The sequence below is a fragment of the Podarcis melisellensis genome, assembly GCF_964234715.1.
Source record: "Podarcis melisellensis genome assembly, chromosome: 3".
NCBI classification, from domain to species: domain Eukaryota; kingdom Metazoa; phylum Chordata; class Lepidosauria; order Squamata; family Lacertidae; genus Podarcis; species Podarcis melisellensis.
Genome location: NC_138530.1, coordinates 7539224 through 7561324, shown reverse-complemented (window position 1 = coordinate 7561324; position 22101 = coordinate 7539224). Strand labels below are relative to the sequence as shown.

The window sequence follows — 22101 nt, the reverse complement described above, 5'->3', positions numbered from 1 at the left end:
CTCCAAAGGCTTGATGCATTAACCAGCCCAGTAGGTAGGTTTGAAAATATTTAAAATGATCATGGAGTGCAAGGATACTTGTCTCAGGAACTAATCCCCTTTTCTATATTTGAACAATGTGCACTGTAATGGTCAAGAACTACCGGTACTTGCTTGATTGTGACAAAACTAGTCTAGAGTCTGTCCATTTATGCCAAGGGAATTGGGGTAACAAAATATATTGAAAACACACAAAATGATTTGTGGCTAACAGAGGACCTTAGAATACATTAGTTGGTTGGCTTCCATCTGTCTTGGGAGACAATTGTGGGGGTGAGGTCAAACTGTGGGAAGGTTGCAGTGCCTGCCGTCTGTTCTAAGACAAATCAGGTTTCAAGAAGAGCTTGTGGATTATGGAATGACAAGTCAAGAAGACCCTGGATCTACACTTGCCTCTTCCCCAAATCCACTAGGTGGTATGAAAGTAGCTCTTCTCCTGTCTCCACTAGGGAGAGAAGAACATTGACTGAACCTAGTGGATTAGTAGAATATGTTAGCATCAACTGTAGCTGTTAGACAATCACAATTACTATATAAGTATATATTGTCATTATTAAATGGGTTCCAATAGACATTTGTATTCAAATGCTGTAACTGGCAGAAAGATCATGAACAGCCCAGATGACTGGTGCCAGAGGTTTAAGAATTTAATAAGAATAGCCAAGACGTCTTGTGGCAGCTTGTCAGAATTTCAAAGGTGGTTTTTCCTAAACAACCCCATTTTATCGTTCCAGGTGATAACACCACTGCTGATTCTCCAGAAAAGTGCTTTAAACTCGTGGGAACTTGTAAAAAGGCCCCATGCAAAACTAAGGGCCAGCATCTTGGAAATTGTGGGAATGGACTCAACTGCTGCAGATCGTAAGATTGGAAATGACACTTGCACCTGCCATTTGATATATTAACTTTAGATTGCTCATTTTTAAAATGTTGGTTTATATGGGCCACCCACAAATAGGGTGGTCCTACGCATATTTATGCCAAGATCACCTGCTTATAGAGTTGGGTGTAAGGGGTGTTAGGGGAGGGGTGGTACTTCTGGTGGGGGACATGTCATGCTCCTTCTGGGGAGGTTTATGCACCTTTGGTCCCCACCCTGCATTCAGCTCTCACATGAGACTCCTGTAAACTGCCAGCATGCGACAGCGGCCACACAGTAGTCAATGGGTCTCAAAAACTCTGTGAGTTAGGGACTTCCTTGAATGAGAGGATAGGTTCTGGTGGACTGAGTGGATGAGACCCAAAAGTGGGTCTACCAATCAAGAAGGCATTTTCTGCATGTGAGGGGCAGGTGGAGCTTGTCAACCTGGGCAAAGCAAAACTCTGATCCAAAACCTTCAGTGCCTTGTGGGATATCTTTGGTAGAAGAAAAGGTAAAGGATCAAACTCTACACATATCCATAGTATAGTCCCTATGGTGGTCGGATGGCATCTTGTATGCCCCGCTCTGGCAAATCTGCAGCCCAGCTGGTGCCAAACATATTGGTCTACCACATCTGTGGGCCCGAGAAGGGAGTCTTGTCATCTGGGCAGCCCAGGACCTCCATACACACTGCCCAGGCTTGCACCTTGGGGAGGTCACTTCAGGGCTGCTAACACAGAGGTCTGACTTCAGACCTGGAGGGCACTCCATTGTCTTTTGAGGAAGATGGATGCCAACAGCAATACTTGTGGAGTGGTTCTATTCATCTTCTATTCATTGGCTAAAAAAGCCAATGCAATTCTGGGCTGCATCAATAGGAGTATAGCATCTAGATCAAGGGAAGTAATGGTGCCACTGTATTCTGCTCTGGTCAGACCTCACCTGGAGTATTGTTTCCAGTTCTGGGCACCACAGTTCAAGAAGGACACTGACAAACTGGAACATGTCCAGAGGAGGGCAACCAAAATGGTCAAAGGCCTGGAAACGATGCCTTATGAGGAACGGCTAAGGGAGCTGGGCATGTTTAGCCTGGAGAAGAGGAGGTTAAGGGGTGATATGGTAGCCATATTCAAATATATAAAAGGATGTCACATAGAGAAGGGAGAAAGGTTGTTTTCTGCTGCTCCAGAGAAGTGGACATGGAGCAATGGATCCAAACTACAAGAAAGAAGATTCCACCTAAACATTAGGAAGAACTTCCTGACAGTAAGAGCTGTTTGACAGTGGAATTTGCTGCCAAGGAGTGTGGTGGAGTCTCCTTCTTTGGAGGTCTTTAAGCAGAGGCTTGACAACCATATGTCCAAGAGGATCAGAGAACCAACTTTACCTTGAAGATACAAGTCCAGGGGTCCGATGCCTCTCTCAACACATTAGTCCAAGAAAGCAAAACTGTACTTACAAGAGACGAGGAAATCATTGGTTCTTCCTTGAACCTCGAAGTCCAAAGACACAGAACCCAGTGTATCAGGTTTGTTTGATAATACCAACCAGGTGCCTCCGAGGGGGTGTTTACAGCAGCCTTTTGCTGCGGCGCCAGCTCCTCCTCGACCTCATTCTTCTCTCCTTTTCGGCTCGGGTGGCGGTTAGGCATTGGAATAATGTGTTGTGGTGTGTGGAAGGGCTAGGTGTGGCCATCGCCTATGCCTTCAATTTTTGGGTATTCCGTTAAAGGAATCTGGCGGTCGTGTACTCTGTCTGATGCCTGCTTGGCGGGAGGCCATGGCACGACCCTCGGTGACATCAGGGGAGAGCCTATAGTTGGATTAGCATCAACAGGCTCCACCTACTGGTGAATAAACCCCCTTGTTTTAGACATCCAATGCCTAAGCCAATACCTTTTCACTGCTGTAATCAATAAAGTTGTGGCCTTTTCACGTGTCCTTGCGTATTCATTTCACATTGCGAGGGTCGGGTCCTCAAACCACAATAAGGGAATTTCCCTTTAAAAAAGGGAAACGTTGACAGCTATGGTCAAAGTATGCAGTGGAGCACATCTCCCCGTATGCTTATTGACTTTCCCAAAGAACACTAAAAGTGCTCATTGTACTAACTCGGTTGTCCTCTTCAGTTCATTCTGTTTGTTTTAGTGACAGACCACAAAAGCTACAAATTGGGTAGTGTTCAGGTACTGCACTGTACTTGGTGTCCTCTCTCTGGTTCACCTTGTGTTCTTGTGCTGCGATGCAAAAATAGCTCTCCTTTGATGCAAAGTGCCAAGAATTTCTGCCACAGCACATTAGGAGCATCAGTGCAAGATGGGTGGGTTATAAACAATAAAATTATTATTATCATTATCACAGAGGCTTATAAATAGTAAAAGATTCAGCCGTTGCAATAACATAAAACCTTAGTAGCATAAAACCTCTCCCTGTCCTCTTTGAGATCCCAACCATGAAAATCTACTACTACATTGCTGTCCTTTCTGGGATGTTCTTTGTTTCCAAAGGTATTTTTATTTTTATTATTTATTTAATTTATTTGCTGCCCTATACCCAGAGGTCTCAGGGAAGTTCACAGAATAAAATCAAAATATAAAACCACAAAATACCTAATCAAAATAAAAACAACAGCCCAATAACCCCCATGCCCCCCCCAAAAAACCCACCACATTTTTAAAGGGCATAGGATGCCAAGGTATGCATACCATGATGTGTTGCAATTCGGCTGTTTCATGTAACAGCTTCCCTTGGAAGTTGTTTTGCTTTAGGGTGGCCAGGTTGAAACGCCACCTCCCCTATTGGTCTTAATATTGCTATTTTGGATGTGAGAGTTCTGTCCAGTTATCCGCAAAGCCAGTAATACAGAATTGTTCCGCCTGGCCTTTGGCTTGGAATCAACTTTGATCCCCATCCCCTCTTTCCTTTTTCCTTTCTCCTTCTGTGATGGAACTCCTATTTGAGGACTTCCCTGGCTTTTTTCTGGCCCATGTAGGACCAGTCTGGATAGCTGGCCTTGGTGAAGACTTGAAGTTTTCATCCCCCAAAAGTTTTTTATTTGAGTTTCTACTGAAATGAGGCTGCATTTTAATGTTGTATTTTAATCTTGTTTTTAAATAGTATTTTAATCAATTGTTTTTATACCTGGTGTTAGCTGCCCTGAGCCTAGTCTTGGCTGGGGAGGGTGGTGGATAAATAAAATTTACCACCACCACTACTACTACTACTATTTTGCATAGAGAGTGGGCTGTTTGTTCTTTGCAGAATGAAATTGATGTTGGTTGTCGTTGTTGTTGTTGTTGCTGTTGCTGCTTTTTGTGTGTATGCATATGGAAGAGGGAGAGGGCGAGGGCGAGGGAAAAGGGGGAGAGACACCATGCTCTTCCTTCTTGATCTCTCGTTGGCATTTGATACGGAGGACCATGGAACCTTCCTGGACCAGGTCTGAGGAACGGGAATATGGGAGAGTGTATTGTAGTGGTTCAAGGAGAAACCTTCACTTTATTTGGAGCCTGCTGAAAACATTCTTGTTTGGACAAATCTACCTGGATGCTTAGAAAGTTGAGGTGTTTTAGTAATTTAACTTCTGTATGTTTTAAAATATGGTTGTAAATTCTGTCCATAAGTGACTGTGGAGGCCAATTCTGGATCCACACATCCTTCTACTGTGGCGACATAGGTTTCCAGGTGGGAATTGATCACAGTGAGAGTTTGCCAAACATGCCTTCCTCTTAGCTTTTGTCCTGAGTTTGTGCTTCATTAAAGTCCACAATGCCTTTGGTAGAAGCCAGTCTCCAATTGAAGTGCTCACAGGCCAGTGATTCCCAGTTGTCGGTGTTTATATAACTTTTTTTTTTTTTTAGATTTGCCCTGAGAGTGTCTTTAAACCTCTTTTGTTGTCCACCAGAATTACACTTACCATTCTTGAGTTGGGAATAGAGTAGTTGCTTTGGAAGACGATAATCAGGCATCTGAACCACATGACCAGTCCAACAAAGTTGATGTTGAAGAATCATTGCTTCAACACTAGTGATATTTGCTTCTTCCAGTACACTGATGTTAGTTTGTCCATCATCCCAAGTGACATGTAAAAAAATTCAGAGACGGAATCTTTTGAGGAGTTGGAGATTATGTTTGCAGCTTAATTCATATATGGAAGTTATTTTGTGTGTGCAAAGGTGAATTTCTGTGTACCTTGAGTCTTCTCTTTTACAAAGGTCTTGCATGGGAGGGGGGTGTTTTTCCTAGAAATGAATATTGTTGTTGTTTAGTTGTTTAGTCGTATCCGACTCTTCGTGACCCCATGGAGCAGAGCACACCAGGCACTCCTGTCTTCCACTGCCTCCCGCAGTTTGGTCAAACTCATGCTGGTAGCTTCGAGAACACTGTCCCACCACCTCATCCTCTGCCGTCCCCTTCTCCTTCTGCCCTCCATCTTTCCCAACATCAGGGTCTTTTCCAGGGAGTCTTCTCTTCTCATGAGGTGGCCAAAGTATTGGATCCTCAGCTTCAGGATCTGCCCTTCCAGTGAGCACTCAGGGCTGATTTCCTTCAGAATGGATAGGTTTGATCTTCTTGTAGTCCATGGGACTCTTAAGAGTCTCCTCCAGCACCATAATTCAAAAACATTGATTCTTCAGTGATCAGCTTTCTTTATGGTCCAGCTCTCACTTCCGAAGATATTAAAAAGGTGCACCCATGAATGAGTGGCTTACAATGCCTTTTCTCTTTCTGTTTGCAGGTCAAACCGATTTTATAGAAACTCGTGAAGCGTGCGAAGCCGCTGAAGGTTGGTGCCAGGAAGGCCCATGCAGTATCGGACCCATGGAAATTGGAAAGTGTGACACATGGATCTTCTGCTGTTCAGGGTAAAGTTTCCCAGTTTGTTTGTTTGTTTGTTTTTTAAATCCACTCTGCCCCAATTAAACATGTGTTTGCATTTTCAAATTTTCAAATTTACATATACAGTACACTGGAACATCACAGGCCCCAGTAGTTTTGCTTCTGGAATACAGTGGTACCTCTGGATGTGAACGGGATCTGTTCTGGAGCCCCGTTTGCATCCTGAATAGAATGTAAGATGCGACTGCGTGTCTGCGCATGTGCGGGTCACATTTTGCCGCTTCTGCGCATGAGCGTGATGTAATTTTGAGTGTCTACGCATGCGCGAGTGGCAAAAGACGGAAGTAACGCGCTCCTTTACTTCCGGGTTGCCGCAGAGCGTAACTTGAAAACGCTCAACCTGAAGCACATTCAACCCCAGGTATGACTGTACACAGTTTGTTCTCTTCATAAGGAGCTGGTACCTGTTCGTTGGTGAAAACTAGAGAATGGCTCTGAAGCCTGAGTACAGTGGTACCTCGGGTTAAGAACTTAATTCATTCTGGAGGTCCGTTCGTAACCTGAACTGTTCTTAACCTGAGGTACCACTTTAGCTAATGGGGCCTCCCGCTGCCACCGCCATGCGATTTCTGTTCTCATCCTGAAGCAAAGTTCTTAACCCCAGGTACTATTTCTGGGTTAGCAGAGTCTGTAACCTGAAGCGTCTATAACCTGAAGTGTCTGTGACCCGAGATACCACTGTACAACAATGTGAAGCAGAAGAGTAACTTTTTTTGGGGGGGGGGAGTGCTTTGTCATACACAGACACTGAAAAATGGTGATTTGAAAATGCAAATACATGTTTAATTGGGGCAGAGTGCTGACAGAAAAACTGAAGGGGGATTTTGCTTAGTTGGGGTTCAATTCGGCAGCAGAGGAGGCTCTCAGGTAATGCAACCGGTGTGGTCACGCTAGGCACAGAAGTCATGGGGTGCCACAGCATACACTACCACTAATGCATCCAATAGAAGGTGAGAGTTGTGGGGGGTTCCCAGTTCTGGGCATCACACAGAGTGCCACTGAAATTTGATATGTCAAGGTCTTTTACTGCCTGCAGGTAAGAATGAGTTTTCTCAAGGTTCAGCTCTGGAACAATGAGGAAATCCCCCAGACCCATGAAAATTAATCAGTGCACATTACAGCCAAAAGATGGTTCAAGGAAAAGTTTGAGAGGCATCCATACTGCCTTCCCAGCCTCTTCTTCACTTCCTGGGTTATTGTTTTGGGGAAGAGAGGAGGCTGAAGGAGATAATGACATTCACCAGCTTGTGTTATGGTGATATCTGTAACTTCTTTCATGCAGAAGTACTATTTTTGTCCTTGAAAACCTGCATGAATATTCTCCAGTAGACTGTGCTTTCAGTTTCTTGCAAATGCTGTGCGAGGGATGTCCCTGAAAATAAAAATCTGCTATCTTCCTATAGGAACTACGGAAACTGAAGTTGGCACCTCATCAACTATTATGTTCTCATGTACATGATGATCCACTACTCTTTAGCCTTCAGAATATGTTACCATGAGACTGAGATCCTACATTGTTGATTGCGGGACTTGTTACACATCTTTGGAAAACCAGTGCATAACGTGTCAAATAAAGAAGATGATGTACCGCTAAAAATTCCTGTGTGTGCATTCTTTTCAACGTGCATATTGCCTATAAGGAAAGTGGCTTTACTTTCAGTTCAGTGAACTACTGGACTATGAAGTGATCTGCTGGCGGCCCTGCCAGAGAAGGAAAACCTTTCCAATTTTGGGAACACCTTTGATGCTCCATCATGTATTCACCCTTGCCTGCTTCACAACTTTTACAGGCACAGAAGGGAGCCAATGGATAGTGCAGAGGCACTGCAGAGACATAACTAATCAACTCAGTGACTGGACTTTAAATAAGTACCGTATTTTCCACCCCCAAAAAAATCAATTCACACACATTTTTACAATGCAGTTTCAAATCACCATGTATTTATTTCAGTGGTCAGCAGTACCAAGCTCTATATAATGGGAGATTAAGGGTATGTATTTCTATTGATGTTCCTCTTTGATAAAGAGATTGTATATTAAGCAGAAGACGAACCCCAAACTTAGTACTGCCTGCAAAAGAAAGAAAGAAATGAGTCACTGAATCGCTCGTGCAGCAATGTGTAATTTAACAACAAATTCATAGCACTGTTGATGCCCACCTTTAGAATTTTTCTCATTGATGCAATACTGCTTTTGGGGGCTCAGATAACAGAAAAAGTAATCAAAAGCTAAAGGTGCTGAAGAAATTGCATGCTTGTCCCCATCATAAGTTAGAAAGAGAACCCTGAAGGCAGAGGGAGGCAACAAGATGTCTTCAAAGACATCTGGTGAACTCATGTTTGCAACCAAGGGCTCCATGACAAAGTCCTGCCCTGTGGCAAATGATCGGCAAGTTTCTCCTCCAGGAGAGAATGGCGAAATGGCTGTCGTCTCTTGCCCAGGATTCCAGCCTGGTAAGAAGACCGTGATTATATTGTTACAATTCCTGCTCCATGATTGCAGTCATGGGGTTTTTGTCTATCACATGACGGTGTATGTTTTGACTCCACAGAGTGGGAAGTGACGGAAACAGGATGTTTGTGTTACTGTGTTCTGTGAAGTGGGATTATTGTCCTTTGTTCATTCTCTTTGCTGTCTGATGCTAGAGAGAGAGGGAGCCATGTTGCAGTGCTCCGTGTGTGTTTCTATGTAAATAAAGTAGATTAGCCAAAATGCTGAGTTGCTGAGGTCTGTTATACAAGCTGCGCAAACTCTGTGGTTCCCTAAGTGTGCCTATGTCAGTTGGCATCGGTCGCTGTGATGTTTGGGCTGAAGAAAGCTTTTGAAGCTCCTGAACAATTGACCAGGAGGGACGGAACATGCAAGTCGGGCATGTGTCTCTACCAGGGTTCTACTCAAGTGTAGGACGACCTCCTGACACATATCACTTGCCATCAGACTGAGAGACTCATATATATAATGTTCAGTAGCACCTTAGAGACCAGCTAAGTTTGTTCTTGGTATAAGCTTTCGTGTGCATGCACACTTCTTCAGATACCCTTTCTCAGAACTGTTCGTCTTCTGCTACTTCCTCAAAGATGAGGAGTCTTTTCTTAAAAAAGAAACAAGATGAAGGGACATGGGGTAGCAGCTGTTGTATATTCAGCATTTGTGCCTTACATCAAACATTCAGAGAATTCTGTTGAAGCATTTTGCGGGGATGTTTAGGATAATAGATAAGGAAACATTTGTTAAGTGTTATCCTTCCTTCACTCACGCTAGGGTCCTCTCTTAAAGGGGTTATATAATGGGTGTCACTGGCCATACACTGAAAGGTTGTCAGTGAAGTACCCTGCGTGTAGGGCTATGGGCTTGGCTGCCTGCTACATTTACATCTCACAGAGCACCCCCATATCCCATTTACCCTGATGTTCCCCAGTTCCCCCACTTGGGGGAGCTGGGAGGGATACACGCCCAAGGCCTAAGCCAAGGTCTTCCTACATTCGGAAGTCTAATAAAGTTATGGCCCAATTTTTAATTCCATAGTGTTGTCAGAATCTTTTCTTATGATCCCTGGGGGCTGGGACTGTTGCACCTGGCCAAGCAATCCCCTGAGCCTGAGCTCAGTCAGAGCAAGTAGCCTATCAAGCAGACAGAGGAAAAGGCAGCCAGCTATTTCCCTGTTCCAGGTTGTCAACGTGCTCATTAAGCCATATATGGCTGTGTCTTGCCCTGCTTTCTGTCTCTGTGTTTGGGGCAAATAATGGCAACCACATTTAAGGTTGGCTTAAGGGAATTTTGCCTACCTTAAGCAGCATGGACTTCCTCTGCCACACACCCCAATTTTCTTGTAATTATCAAGACAATGCCACACCAGGCAATAGCCGCCATTTGACTTACATGAAAACATGTGATTTATCAAGCTAAAAGAAAGGAAAAATTGTGATCAAAACAGGCTCAAGTCAGGAAATGCTAGCCTTGCTAACTGCCTAGCTGTCTTCTGTTCAGCTCAACTGCTGATATATGACAAAATATATGATATATATTACTTAATTGTAATAACCTCGAAGCAGTTTAGAGGGAAAAAAAGCTTTGCATTAAGATTATCAATAAAAGTAAGAGAAAACAAGTTAACCTAAAACGTATCAGTCAGATTGTTTCCCAGTTCTGCAGATACAAGATGAACTTTGTGGCTGGTGCACGCCTATAATATATAGAATGACCGAATAATTGAATATGAGATCAGAGCATATTGATAGTCTATAACTTTAAGATCACAGTCCATACCTAAGGGAAAGTTTCTCATCCTTCTAATTTTATGTTCATTTTGTCATGTTTCTGCATGTTTGGGATACTTTTTTTAAAAAACCAAAGTAGTCAACAAAATTCACTAACGCTTTTGAGCTTAGGGGGAACTAACGTTTCTCCTAATATGCACATATATTGAATTAATTTTGCCCAATATTCCAATTTTTGCAAAACATTTTTGTATGTTATTTCCCCCAATGCATGCATGATAATGCAGACTTTCCAATAATGTGTAGTTTGGGGGTGGTTGAAAGCACAAAGTCAACAAAAAGTTAAGAAACCCAACACAAAGCTAAGAAAGCCAAATTTTGTCATGTAGCCACATCTCAGATCACCTACTGTAAATGATAATATTGTCAGTGCTTTTCCTCTGGGGGTACGCAGGGGTACGCAAACCCCTAAACATTTTGTAAGTTTGGCCTCATTGAGGGGCAGTATTTCAATATGAGTAGGAAAATGAGAGTACCCCTAAACATTTTTTTAAAAGAAAAAAGCACTGAATATTGTTATAAACTTTGCATGTTGCTGCTCAAAAATGGCCCAGCCATTAGGCAGGGTGAAGCTGCTGCTTCAGGCATCAGAACACCCTCCCCACCTCCAGGTCGCATGCCAACTGGTGCCCAGCCTGCCTCACCTCCGGCGTCAGTAGTGGAGAAGTGTGGCTGACATTGGCACCAATTTTGGGCAAGATCACATCCATTACAGGCTAAATTTCACCCCATTTCAGTGATGATTATGCTGTCATTTCTTTGTCAGTGGTGGATGTGGCAGGGCATGTGGTGGTAGTGGCAGCAGCAGTGGCAGGGCAAAGCAACACTTCCTGTTTCGCCTGAAGCAGCAAAACCAGATGTGCCACCCCTTTTTGGTACTTTACATGTGAATGTATGCATCCAGCACAGCTGACTGGCTAGACTTACCTACTTTACTTTCACATATGTTGTATTTGCCATCTGAAAGGACAAGCATTTCCCTTCACAGAGTACAGGAGCTCTGCATGAACTCACACCACTCTCAAATGCAGAGCCATCAACTACAACTCCTCGGAACATGAACATGCTTGATGGCCCTGCAAGGATCATTGTGGCAAATTCTGCTTACCTTTTACAACACTTCTTCCCTTCAGAACATGATCCAAGGTTCAGCGCATACAATGGACAGTGTTTTTGACAGTCAGTATTCTTAATATATAAACATGAGATCTCATCAAGGTCCCTTAGAGCAGAAAGCCCTAAAGAAGGAAGGAAGGAAGGAAGGAAGGAAGGAAGGAAGGAAGGAAGGAAGGAAGGAAGGAAGGAAGGAAAGAAAGAAAGAAAGAAAGAAAGAAAGAAAGAAAGAAAGAAAGAAAGAAAGAAAGAAAGAAAGAAAGAAATGAGTATGAGAGCTGAGATTTCAGTATTTCTCAAAAGTTTCCAACTCTTCTTAGCATCATAATCCATATACAACACATGACCTGGTTCCTCATTTGATGCCAGATAGAGCTTGAAAAACGGCACAGCAGACAGCAGTTTTATCAGCTGTAAGTTTTCGGCATCATTTTACCGATCAACGTTATCGTCACCGACACCATCATTTAATACCTGGTCTTTTCCATATAGATTCAGTGTTGGAAAAGGCCGCCTCTTACTGTAGAATCCCCACCAGTGTATAAACATGCACTTGGCTGACAGAAGGTTAGATTAGGAACGGAAGAGGAATGTGCATAATACACATTTCAATACAAATCAATTTATGTATGCTGCTTCTCAGTCTCAACAGCCTAGGAAGGTGGTTGGCCAGTGGGGTGGTTGTGGTGCAGCAGCAGTGAATGGGAAAGAGCAATTTTAGCATACCACAACAGAAGGTTTTAACACCTTCCCTTTCCCCTGGACCCACGTTCCGAAATAGACAAAATCTTCACACCAAATGCACCCTCTGGATGAGATTGCAAAGGGTGGAATATGTGCTAGCATTACTACCAATCCTCCTCATCACCACTATTATACCATCTCCTTTATAAATTGTTTCCCTCAAAACATCTCCAGGTGATTTAAGATTAAAAGCACATACAAAAATAATCCTAAATCCAGTACAAATGCAGACTGGGATAAAAATATCCACTTAAGAGAGTTATAGAAAAAGGAAAGTTTTCAATGGTTGTTGAAAATATATCTTACACACACAAAACACAGAATGCAATATAGTTGATGCCTAAGGTAAAAATATGCATTTATATTTTCTGGGACTCTCTTTTTTTTTTTAGCTAAGAACTGCATTGCAATGTTCAGAGAAATGCAAAATCTAAAGGATAACATTAGTTCAGGAGGTACAGTTCAGGTCAATTCATGTCAGAATCTTCAACAAATGATTTTTCTTAGCATCTCTGAAATAATTGTGATAAATGGCAAAAGGAGTGGTTGGTTGGCAGGTTATCTAGAAAACCAGTGTTTTCTGTTGGGTCTCCGGCTTCAGCTGGCTTGCTATGCAAGCATTCTAGAGAGATGCCTTGCCCTGATAATTAATAAGGTGAATACCCACACACACACATATAAAAACATACCTGGAGAAGTCAACAGTGTCCGTAAAACAAAAAGAGGGATAACCCAAAAGGCTTGCATGGTTGTTTTACTGATAATTCAACCACTGTGGCAAACCAGGTTATTTGCTGAATCTGATCAAAAATTAAATAAAATACTTGCTATCTTCCTTCTTGGTTTCTTCTTGGGGGGGGGGTAATGCCTAGACACAAATAAATGCAGTGTGTGTGTGTGTGTGTGTGTGTGTGTGTGTTTGGTTATGGTAGAGAATTGTGCAGAAACTGTCTTTGTCGGACTTCACATAGAGTTTTTAATGGCACATAGTGGAAAGTAATGACGAACCACAGCAAGGATAATACTGAGTACAGATTATTCGCTTGGACAACTTTTGTCACAGGACGTTCAACGGTGAGACGGAATGAGGTGGGTAGTGCCTGATGTTGGACTTCATGGACATCTTTGATGCCTACAGAACGTTCAAAAATACAAAATGTATGCTCCGTCAGAACAGCTGCAGACAAGTTATCCCAAAATAGGTCTCTTCTCTTTGAATTCAGGGGAGGGGGCCAATCCCTACTGAGTGCTTTTCATCTCAGAGGCTCATCTAAACACATGGAACACAGCCGTGTTGTTGGGACATAGAGCATATGAAACTTGTGTTTTATCTCAACAAATAGCTCTCCCTCCCCCGAAGGCCTATAGCACATGTGAACATAAAAATAGCTCTGTTTGATGATGCTAGTGGGCCATCTAGTCAGGTATCCTGTTCTCCCTGTGGCTAACCAGGTGTCTATGGGAAGCTCACAAGCAGTGGCGTAGAATGGGGAGTGGGCACAGGAGCAGTAGCCTTGAGCGCAAAATTGTGAGGGGCACAAAATTCCAACACCCGGTACTGCCTCAATACAGTCGTGCGCTTCTTTTGCTGGGCTCTGTTGAAAATGGCTTCTCTATGCAAACCAGGAAGTGGCCTTTCCAGACAATGGAACAATTCCTCTCATTTCTGTAGCTGTGATTTCTTGGGTGAAGCGGGTGCTGTTAGGCAGTTGAATATGTATGCATACTCTGTCCATTTCTCTCTCTCTCATTCCTACTCCCTGTGGCCCCGGACACTTGAAACCCATGCTATACCACTGCGCAAAAGCAGGGATACAGGGAAATGTTGTAGGGTTAGTTTAGCTGCTGGTGTTTGATGCTGGAGGAAGATGTTTAGCCATAGCCAGGTGATGTGTTCCATATCTGATCCATTGTTAGTACCATCTCAAGGGGGGGGGGTTCCCATTTTTATTTTGATCATTGTCCTTTATTGTTTTAAAGCTCTGCAGCTGCACTCACAAAACAAGTTCCACGACTTTATTGGGACACAATAAAATATACTCATCCCATACATAGGAAGAAGAGGAAGAGTTTGGATTTTATATCCCGCTTTATCACTACCTGAAGGAGTCTCAAAGCAGCTAACATTCTCCTTTCCCTTCCTCCCCCACAACAAACACTCTGTGAGGTGAGTGGGGCTGAGACACTTCAGAGAAGTGTGACTAGCCCAAGGTCACCCAGCAGCTGCATGTGGAGGAGCGGAGACATGAACCTGGTTCCCCAGATTACGAATCTACCACTCTTAACGACTACACCACACATAGGGTGGACTATTCTTTTCTTGCAAGCTTTCTTCTTCCTTGCAATGGTAATTTCTAGATAGTATTGTGCATGGGTGCATTCAACACTGTTGACCTGCAAAATCAAGTGGTGATATGTGTTCCGTATCTCCAGACATCTAAATAATGTCACTTTAGATAACCACCCAATGAGGTAGATGCACAAACATTTCAGCAAAGCAATTTCACATCAAAATTGTTTATTGGTTGATAGATTGTGTCAGTAATGAAATGGATAACTGAAGATATGAATTCCTGGTGGCAAGATTCCTTGGGAGTCCAAGCAAATTGATGTAGAGTACATGAATCAGAGAAGGCTCTACACACACACACACACACACACACACACACCTCGAGATATTCATCTCTATTTGCTTCAAAATATGATTTGACCAAATGAGACAAATTCTTCTAAGCCATAGCATGGCTGAGTCTCATCTTTGCTGTTTCTTTTACGCTATTTTGATCCCAAGTGGTTTGCTGTCTTTTTTATTCTTCATCAAAACCTCATGATGTCACCCATAATTCTCTTTATTGAGACTTTTCCGACTTCAGCACTGGAGTCCTAATAAACTCTGCTGTCGACTGGTTACACCCGCAGCATTCTGGTCACCCTATTAAATAATATAATGGGTTAGGTGAGGCTGGCCAGGAGGGGAAATTTGACTCATTTTCCATTTAAAGGTATAATGATCCAATCCACACTTTCTGAAGTGACGTAAGAAATGAAACACCACCTTTGCTTGAAATTTTCTGAATTTTCTGAGTTTTCCAGCCAAATATGGTTTACAAAAATGTATGTATTGGAGAAAAGTGTGCATGAATATGCATATTTTAGTGAAAATAGCATGAATATTAGGAGAAGCTGCTTGCAAAAATGTATGCTTTAGGCAAAGATGCATATAAAATGTGTTTACTAGAAAAGATTTGCACTAAAATGTTGAAGAATCTGTCTATAACGGCTTCTCTTCGTTTCTGGTTTTCCCCATCTTAAATTCAGGTCACCTCATTCCTACATCCATTTGTCATGTCTCCTCCCCCTCTCAATATATGTTCTTATTTTTATTTTGGTATGTGCATTTGTCTGATATACATATTTTTGCAAGCATTTTTTCCTATTGCAATGTAGGAAATCCATGTATCAAGGATGCTTTAGTTGAGATTCCTGTATTGCAGGGAATTGGGCTAGAAAATGGTTGAAAATGTATATTGAAGCAAATACTTTGTCACAAAATACAGCAGAGATGGGGAACCCTCAAGCCCAGCATCCAAATGCAGCCCTCTAGGAATAATAATCTGTTCCATTATCCTTTGCCTCTGATCATACCCATGTTTGCTTCTGGACTCCACTAGCTAGTAACCCCTGGAAGTTTGTCCAGAAAGGAAAACAGCCAGCCCTTTGACTAGAACTAGGTTCACCACCATAAACTATCTAAATAAAGTACATTTTATGCTAAAATACACATTGTTGAATGCACTTTGCTGCATTTTTTGAGTCAATAAATCCATAATAAAATTCAGAGGAGTTGAAAATCTGAAAAAATATATATCACTATAATTGCATTCCAATCTGTGAGAAGCAAATAAAAACTTTTCACTTAAAAAATGCAAAATGAAGGAAATTATTCTGTGCCATAGTAATCAGAATTAGGAAACAGTACAATCTAGGACTCAGCACTCGGCTGATTTCCTTAAGAATGGATAGGTTTGATCTTCTTGCAGTCTATGGGACTCTCAAAAGTCTCCTCCAGCACCATAATTCAAAAGCATCCATTCTCCGGCGATCAGCCTTATTTATGGTCCAGCTCTCACTTGGCTGCATCTTAAAAAGCAGAGGCATCACCTTGCCGACAAAGGTCCGTATAGTTAAAGCTATGGTTTCCCCAGTAGAGATGTATGGAAGTGATAGATGGACCATAAAGAAGACTGATCGTCAAAGAATGGATGCTTTTGAATTATGGTGCTGGAGGAGACTCTTGAGAGTCCCATGGACTGCAAGAAGAAGAAGAAGAAGAAGAAGAAGAAGAAGAAGAAGAAGAAGAAGAAGAAGAAGAAGAAGAAGATTTGGATTTGATATCCCGCCTTTCACTCCCTTTAAGGAGTCTCAAAGCGGCTAACAATCTCCTTTCCCTTCCTCCCCCACAACAAGCACTCTGTGAGGTGAGTGGGGCTGAGAGACTTCACAGAAGTGTGACTGGCCCAAGGTCACCCAGCGGCTGCATGTGGAGGAGCGGAGACTCGAACCCGGTTCTCCAGATTACGAGACTACCGCTCTTAACCACTACACCACACTGGCTCTCAAGAAGATCAAACCTATTCATTCTTAAGGAAATCAGCCCTGAGTGCTCACTGGAAGGACAGATCCTGAAGCTGAGGCTCCAATACTTTGGCCACCTCATGAGAAGAGAAGACTCCTTGGAAAAGACCCTGGTTTGGGAAGGCTTGAGGGCACAAGGAAAAGGGGACAACAGAGGACGAGATGGTTGGACAGTGTTCTCGAAGCTGACCAAACTGCGGGAGGCAGTGGAAGACAGGAGTGCCTGGCGTGCTCTGGTCCATGGGGTCACGAAGAGTCAGACACGACTAAATGACTAAACAACAACAATCTAGAAAGAGCCCTGCTGGATGAGTAGACACTTGATAACCTTACCCTCCATAAATTTGTCTATGCCATCTGTGTTGGTGGCCACCACCGCCTCTCCTGGCAATGCACTTAGATGGGAGTTGGAAAGGATAGTTATGAACATTTCTCTGGACTTACCCTGGAGAGATTGGCCTACTTTCCTGGAATGGACTTCACACAGCATGGGCTTCCTCTGCCACATATTCCAAACTGAAAGTGCTTGAGAGGGCAGTACCACATGGAGCAAAAACCTTTACCAAATCCACACAGCCACATATTTGTTACAATGCTGAAGAAAGAAAGAAAGAAAGAAAGAAAGAAAGAAAGAAAGAAAGAAAGAAAGAAAGAAAGAGTCAGAATGATGGCCTGTGTGAGTTATATTATCCATGAACATATCAAGGGGGAAATAGGCTGTTGAAAATATTCTTGGGCATTAAACTCTTGTAATTATTATTATTATTATTATTATTATTATTATTATTATTATTATTATTATTTATACCCCACCCATCTGGCCAGGTCTCCCCAGCAACTCTGGGTGGGTTCCAACAAAATATTCAAAACACAATAAAACATCTATTGACTCATTACGTTGAGCAGAATGTGTATAACTGGCCAGATGAAGGCGGTGGCAAATACCCCAAGCAAAAACACCTGAGAATTATAAGCTTCAAGCCTGACAATCATTCTGGAGTGGAGGCCAGAGGCATGACTGTAACGCTGCCCTTGAACATTCCAAGTACAAAAGTGTAGGGCTCTGCCTAGCCCCGCTTCCCTGGTTCCAGTCCTGAATCAAATTGGGAGTCAGGTTAATGCTTAATTAGGGCTTTTAAAAGCTGCTGGATTATGCATATTCATGGAGGATAGGGCTGTCAAAGGCTACTAGCCATAAAGGCTGTGCTCTGCCTGCAAAGTTGGAGGAAGCAATGCTTCTGGTTTCTGGAAAAAAACAGGGGAGAGTGCTCCTGCAGCAGCATAGGAAGGGGCATGCGGTGGTTGAGGGAGTTATTTTTTAAAAAACACATATTCTGGCCATTTTGTCACCTCCTCAGTGATGACACCCGGGGCGGCCTGCACCCACTGCACCCCCCCTTCCTATGCCACTGGGGTGAAGACACTCCCAGATCACTGTGTCAGGCAGCCCAGTATGGTCTGGGGCAGTTAGTGTCAGGAGCTCGTCCTACACTTGAGTAAGACCCTGCAAGAGATACATGCCCGACTGGCATGTTCTCTCCCTCCTGGTCAATCATTCAGGAGCTTCATTAGCTTTCTTCAGCCCGGACATCACAGCGACTGATGCCAACAGACACCGGCACAATTAGGGATCCGCAGAGTTTGCGCAGCTTGTGTAACAGACCTCAGCAACTCAGCATTTTGGCTAATCTACACATGGAGCACTGCAACATGGCTCCCTCTCTCTCTAGCATCAGACAGCAAAGAGAAAGAACAAAGGACAATAGTCCCACTTCACGGAACACAGTAACACGAACACCCTGTCTCTGTCACTTCCCATTCTGTGGAGTCAAAACATATGCCATCATGTGAAAGACAACAACCCCATGACTGCAATCACGGAGCAGGAATTCTAACGGTCAGGGAATCAGAAAAGAAGGCTGCAGGAGTCTGTTTCACCAGCCTGTTCCCTTCAGGGAACGTGCTAGGGAAGCAGATCCCAGGAAGATTGGAATCCCCTTGCAAACCAGCACCCTGCAGGCTCAAACCCTCCACTCAACAGCTCGTGAATGCACTTGCAGAGCAACACTCTGCAGGTTTAGACACATGCGGACATGGTGTGGGGAAGCGATTCGGCCTAGAAAGTATTGCAGGCTGATTGCATCAGCCAGTTGCATCAGCTAGCAAACTCAAGCCTGCAGACTCACTATCTCACACAGCATTCTGTGAATCCCGACAGCGTCTGCCCACCGCCTCAGCCTACAGCTGAGGGGGAGGCGGTGGCGAGGCTCCATGCAGCGTACCCTGCCTTGGCTCACCCTGCCCCCATGGGCAGTTTGCCGCACCCCCATGAGCGGCTCGTTCCACCCCCGGCTGCAGGGCTTGTGTGCTGCCCTGGGCACCCAAGGAGCTCGCTATGCCACTGCTTCACTCAATTTGGCTGAAACCCAAATCTGCCTGATTTTCTCCAGACCAAATCTAGGACAGATCCCTATAAAAGGGGAGTGTTTTAAAACTTGGGGGCAGGTGAGATTGGAACGACAATGGCCACAAATGTTATATAGACCTACAAATGCCAATCACTCTCCAAATCTCAGAGCCGATTTTTTTCCCTACAGGGGAAAATTAAAGAGTTCAGCTATGTTCAAAGGGGCACTCATCACAGGGGAGCACTACATGGACATAGCTGGAAATATATGGCTGTTAAAAAGAATACTGGCAAGCATTTCCAAACCTGCAAGAATAATATTGAAGAGTTGTCTACCTTGTGCAGCAAACTGCACGTTTGCCGCATGGTGCAGTAGTCCTAGAAAGAAAAGGGCAGGTATGCTTGGAGCACAATCCTTTGTTGAGCCAACACATGAGTAGGTCACGTGAGAGGTTTGGATCAAGTGAGTTGTCTATGCAAGTTGCCAATGCAGAAAGAGAGAGGGAGAGAGGAAAGAAGAAGAAGTTGTTAATGACCATGTAAAAAATAATAATGAAGTGGTGGTGGTAATTTGGGATTTCTTCATTTGGGATTTCGTCCTTACAAAACAGCGCTACATTAATCAATATTTCACACATCAAAGATGACCAGCAATATTCAGTTTAACTCAGTAATAACTCAGCCCAGCGGGAACCTCAGTTCAAGCAGCCAGACATTTCAGGTGCTGCATGGGCTCCTCCTATCCCTCCCCCCTGCTGACATGCAATATCATAGTTTAAGGGGGAATATGCAATGTATCTTAGAATGTATGCATGCAGCACACACCACGGTTTTGCAACATAGGCGGTTAACAAGGAAGTACCCCCCCCCACCAAACTTCTATATACTTCTGGGCAATTCTTATTGGCTTGCTGGGAGTGGCATGGGCCATATTTTTGGTTTGGCATTTAGTATACTCATGAGAGGAAGTACATAAGTGTTAGGTGCATTGAGGCATTATTGAGGAGCACTGAGACATTATTGCATTAAAAACCACCTGTCACAGCCTTATGCACAGTGGGTCAGGGTGGGGGGCACATTCTTATGGATGCTGGATAGCAGTGCCAGGGTTCACATGCTGAGTTCATGTACCCAAAGCTCACTTAGGAAGGAGGAAATAAAATTCTCCCAAACCTTGGCTGGGGAGACTATGGACTATGTCCATGCATAATTTGTGCTTTAAGGCTCTATGTCCAAGCACCCTTTCTTTTTTCTTTTCCCCAGTCCAGAACTTTCCCCATGAAAGCTCTTTCTTTACCCCTGAATCAGAGCAAACAGCAATCCACAGAAAACCTGAATTGCCATTTGTTGCACTTTGACTTTAAAGAGCGGGTTTTCGTGGGGGAATCTCCAGAGCAAAAAGAGGGAGCACTCGGACACAGAACTTTAATGCATGGATTTGTGCCTGGAACATGCAGGGCAAAAGGTTAAGTGTGGCTAAGCCCTAAGACAGCATCTATTAACATGCCCAGGGGAACGAAAGGTCGTTTCCAAATCAGAATAAGACAAAACGCTTTCCAAATTTGGCATGCAGATACTGTATTTCTTATATTCATAAATATGGCCTTTCAACCGTTACTTTGCATCATGAATCTTCCTTGCAGGTGTGGAGGCAAATGGCAACCTGCCACACCAGTCTCGCTAGACAACTGGATTATTTGGCCTTAATACTTTATTTTTGTTGGCACCCGTCTGTCTCAAGAGGCAATGAAATACGCCTTTGGTGGTGAAGACAAACCACTGGAGAATCACAGCACCTGCTGTAGCTGCAGAGACTGGTAACTTGTAACTGCTGCCTCCCTCTTTTACTTATTTCAGCAATATTAACAGTAATAACTACAAAGAGAAACAGAAGCACACACCTTACCTTCAGCAGCCAGATTCATCCACGAAAGAGCAAATATGAAAAGTCGAAAGACTCCCATGGGCCCAACACTCACAGGGCATATGAAGTATTTGTTTGTGGAACCTGATCTGATGTTTACTATCTTCCTCCTTAAACACCTGGAGCCCGATAAATTGCAATCTTTTATTGGATTTTGTCTTTTATTGTACTGAGGATAGGATGATTCCTGTGGAAATTGGGATGGGTTCTTCTTCTTCTTCTTCTTCTTCTTCTTCTTCTTCTTCTTCTTCTTCTTCTTCTTCTTCTTCTAGCAGAAGTTTCAAAGCAAGGCTCCTTACAGTGGCCTGTAAAAAGCAATAATATGCCAATAAGAAACCGGAAATTGTGAACTGGAGAGAAGTTCACCTTTAAATGCAAACCGAATAAATTTTCTCCCCCTTCTTTAATTTGGGACCTAACAACAACAACAACAACAACAATTTTATTTGTATCCCACCCTCCCTGGCCGAGGCCAGTCTCAGAGCGCCTAACATCATAGAAACAACACAATATGCATAAAAACAGACATCAGTTAATTAAAATACATCTTTAAATTAATTCAGACAAGTTAAAATCTGGGCAGGTGGCAATTATCAGGTTGGAATTGAGAGTGGTTAATACTTGCCAGGACCAATTGTTTCCACTGATCATACAAGGACCTGTGAGCGGGTGGGGGGTCTCCTTCAGGCTTGTTTTATACAAAGGAAAGTAAGTCAAACTGCATCCTGCCCAAAGGGGGGAACACAGAAAGCTGCCTTATACCAGCTCAGATCATTGCTCCTGCTAACTCCGTGTTGTCTAGACCGACTGGGAGTGACATGCCAGGGTTTCAGATGGAGAGCATTTCAAACTAAACCAGGGACTTTCTGTAAGCCAAGCAGATGCTCTGTCATTGATTTATGGTCCTTCCCTTATGTATTCTCTCTGATCGCCATTAATATTCCCAGGTACCAAAGTTCATCCACCCAGCACCACCCTACCCCTCCTTTCCTGGGTGATTCTGCTTCCTGCTTGATGTCACCTGTGAAGGTGGAAAGGATGTTTCTTTGCCCCCTGCTATCTTTGTATACTCTTAGGTTGTGTATCTAAGACCTTCTTTCCTTCATTAATTCCGCCGGCCACTGTCAGGAAGCCCAGCTTAGGTAAGCAGCATGGATCGGTGTGTGTGTGTGTGTGTGTGCAGTGCTGGATTTACATATAAG

General features: G+C 43.4%; 1 protein-coding gene and 3 long non-coding RNA genes across 6 annotated transcripts in view; 2 read left to right on the top strand and 2 right to left on the bottom strand.

Annotated features, from left to right (window-relative positions):
• LOC309366120 overlaps positions 1-22101 on the top strand; it is a 167425-nt gene that overhangs the window by 101910 nt on the left and 43414 nt on the right. The window lies entirely within an intron of this gene.
• LOC309365972 lies at positions 3282-7396 on the top strand. Its single transcript, XR_014166335.1, has 3 exons — positions 3282-3407; positions 5639-5765; positions 7203-7396. It is a non-coding gene; the product is annotated as an uncharacterized lncRNA (long non-coding RNA).
• On the bottom strand, positions 7769-12768 carry LOC309366673 (uncharacterized protein). Its single transcript, XM_081905414.1, has 4 exons — positions 12623-12768; positions 11185-11314; positions 9585-9701; positions 7769-7869 (listed from the first exon to the last, which is right to left on the bottom strand). The coding sequence occupies exons 1-4, from the start codon at positions 12678-12680 to the stop codon at positions 7860-7862; spliced, it is 315 nt and encodes a 104-aa protein (XP_081761540.1). The 5' UTR covers positions 12681-12768; the 3' UTR covers positions 7769-7859.
• LOC309365975 lies at positions 14421-21117 on the bottom strand. 2 transcript variants are annotated; one of them, XR_014166338.1, is made up of 4 exons: positions 20877-21117; positions 19312-19447; positions 17013-17163; positions 14421-14865 (listed from the first exon to the last, which is right to left on the bottom strand). It is a non-coding gene; the product is annotated as an uncharacterized lncRNA (long non-coding RNA). The 2 variants fall into 2 exon arrangements; XR_014166339.1 differs by having other exon boundaries at positions 20882-21117.

Excerpts from the sequence above, each read along its gene's own strand:
- LOC309366673 (XM_081905414.1), bottom strand. The coding sequence starts at position 12,680 with ATGCAAGCCTTTTGGGTTATCCCTCTTTTTGTTTTACGGACACTGTTG. Across the intron at positions 11,315-12,622 it reads GACACTGTTGACTTCTCCAG|GGCTTTCTGCTCTAAGGGAC; the intron begins GTATGTTTTTAT and ends TTCCTTCTTTAG. Across the intron at positions 9,702-11,184 it reads GGGAAGAAGTGTTGTAAAAG|CTTGATAAATCACATGTTTT; the intron begins GTAAGCAGAATT and ends CCTTTCTTTTAG.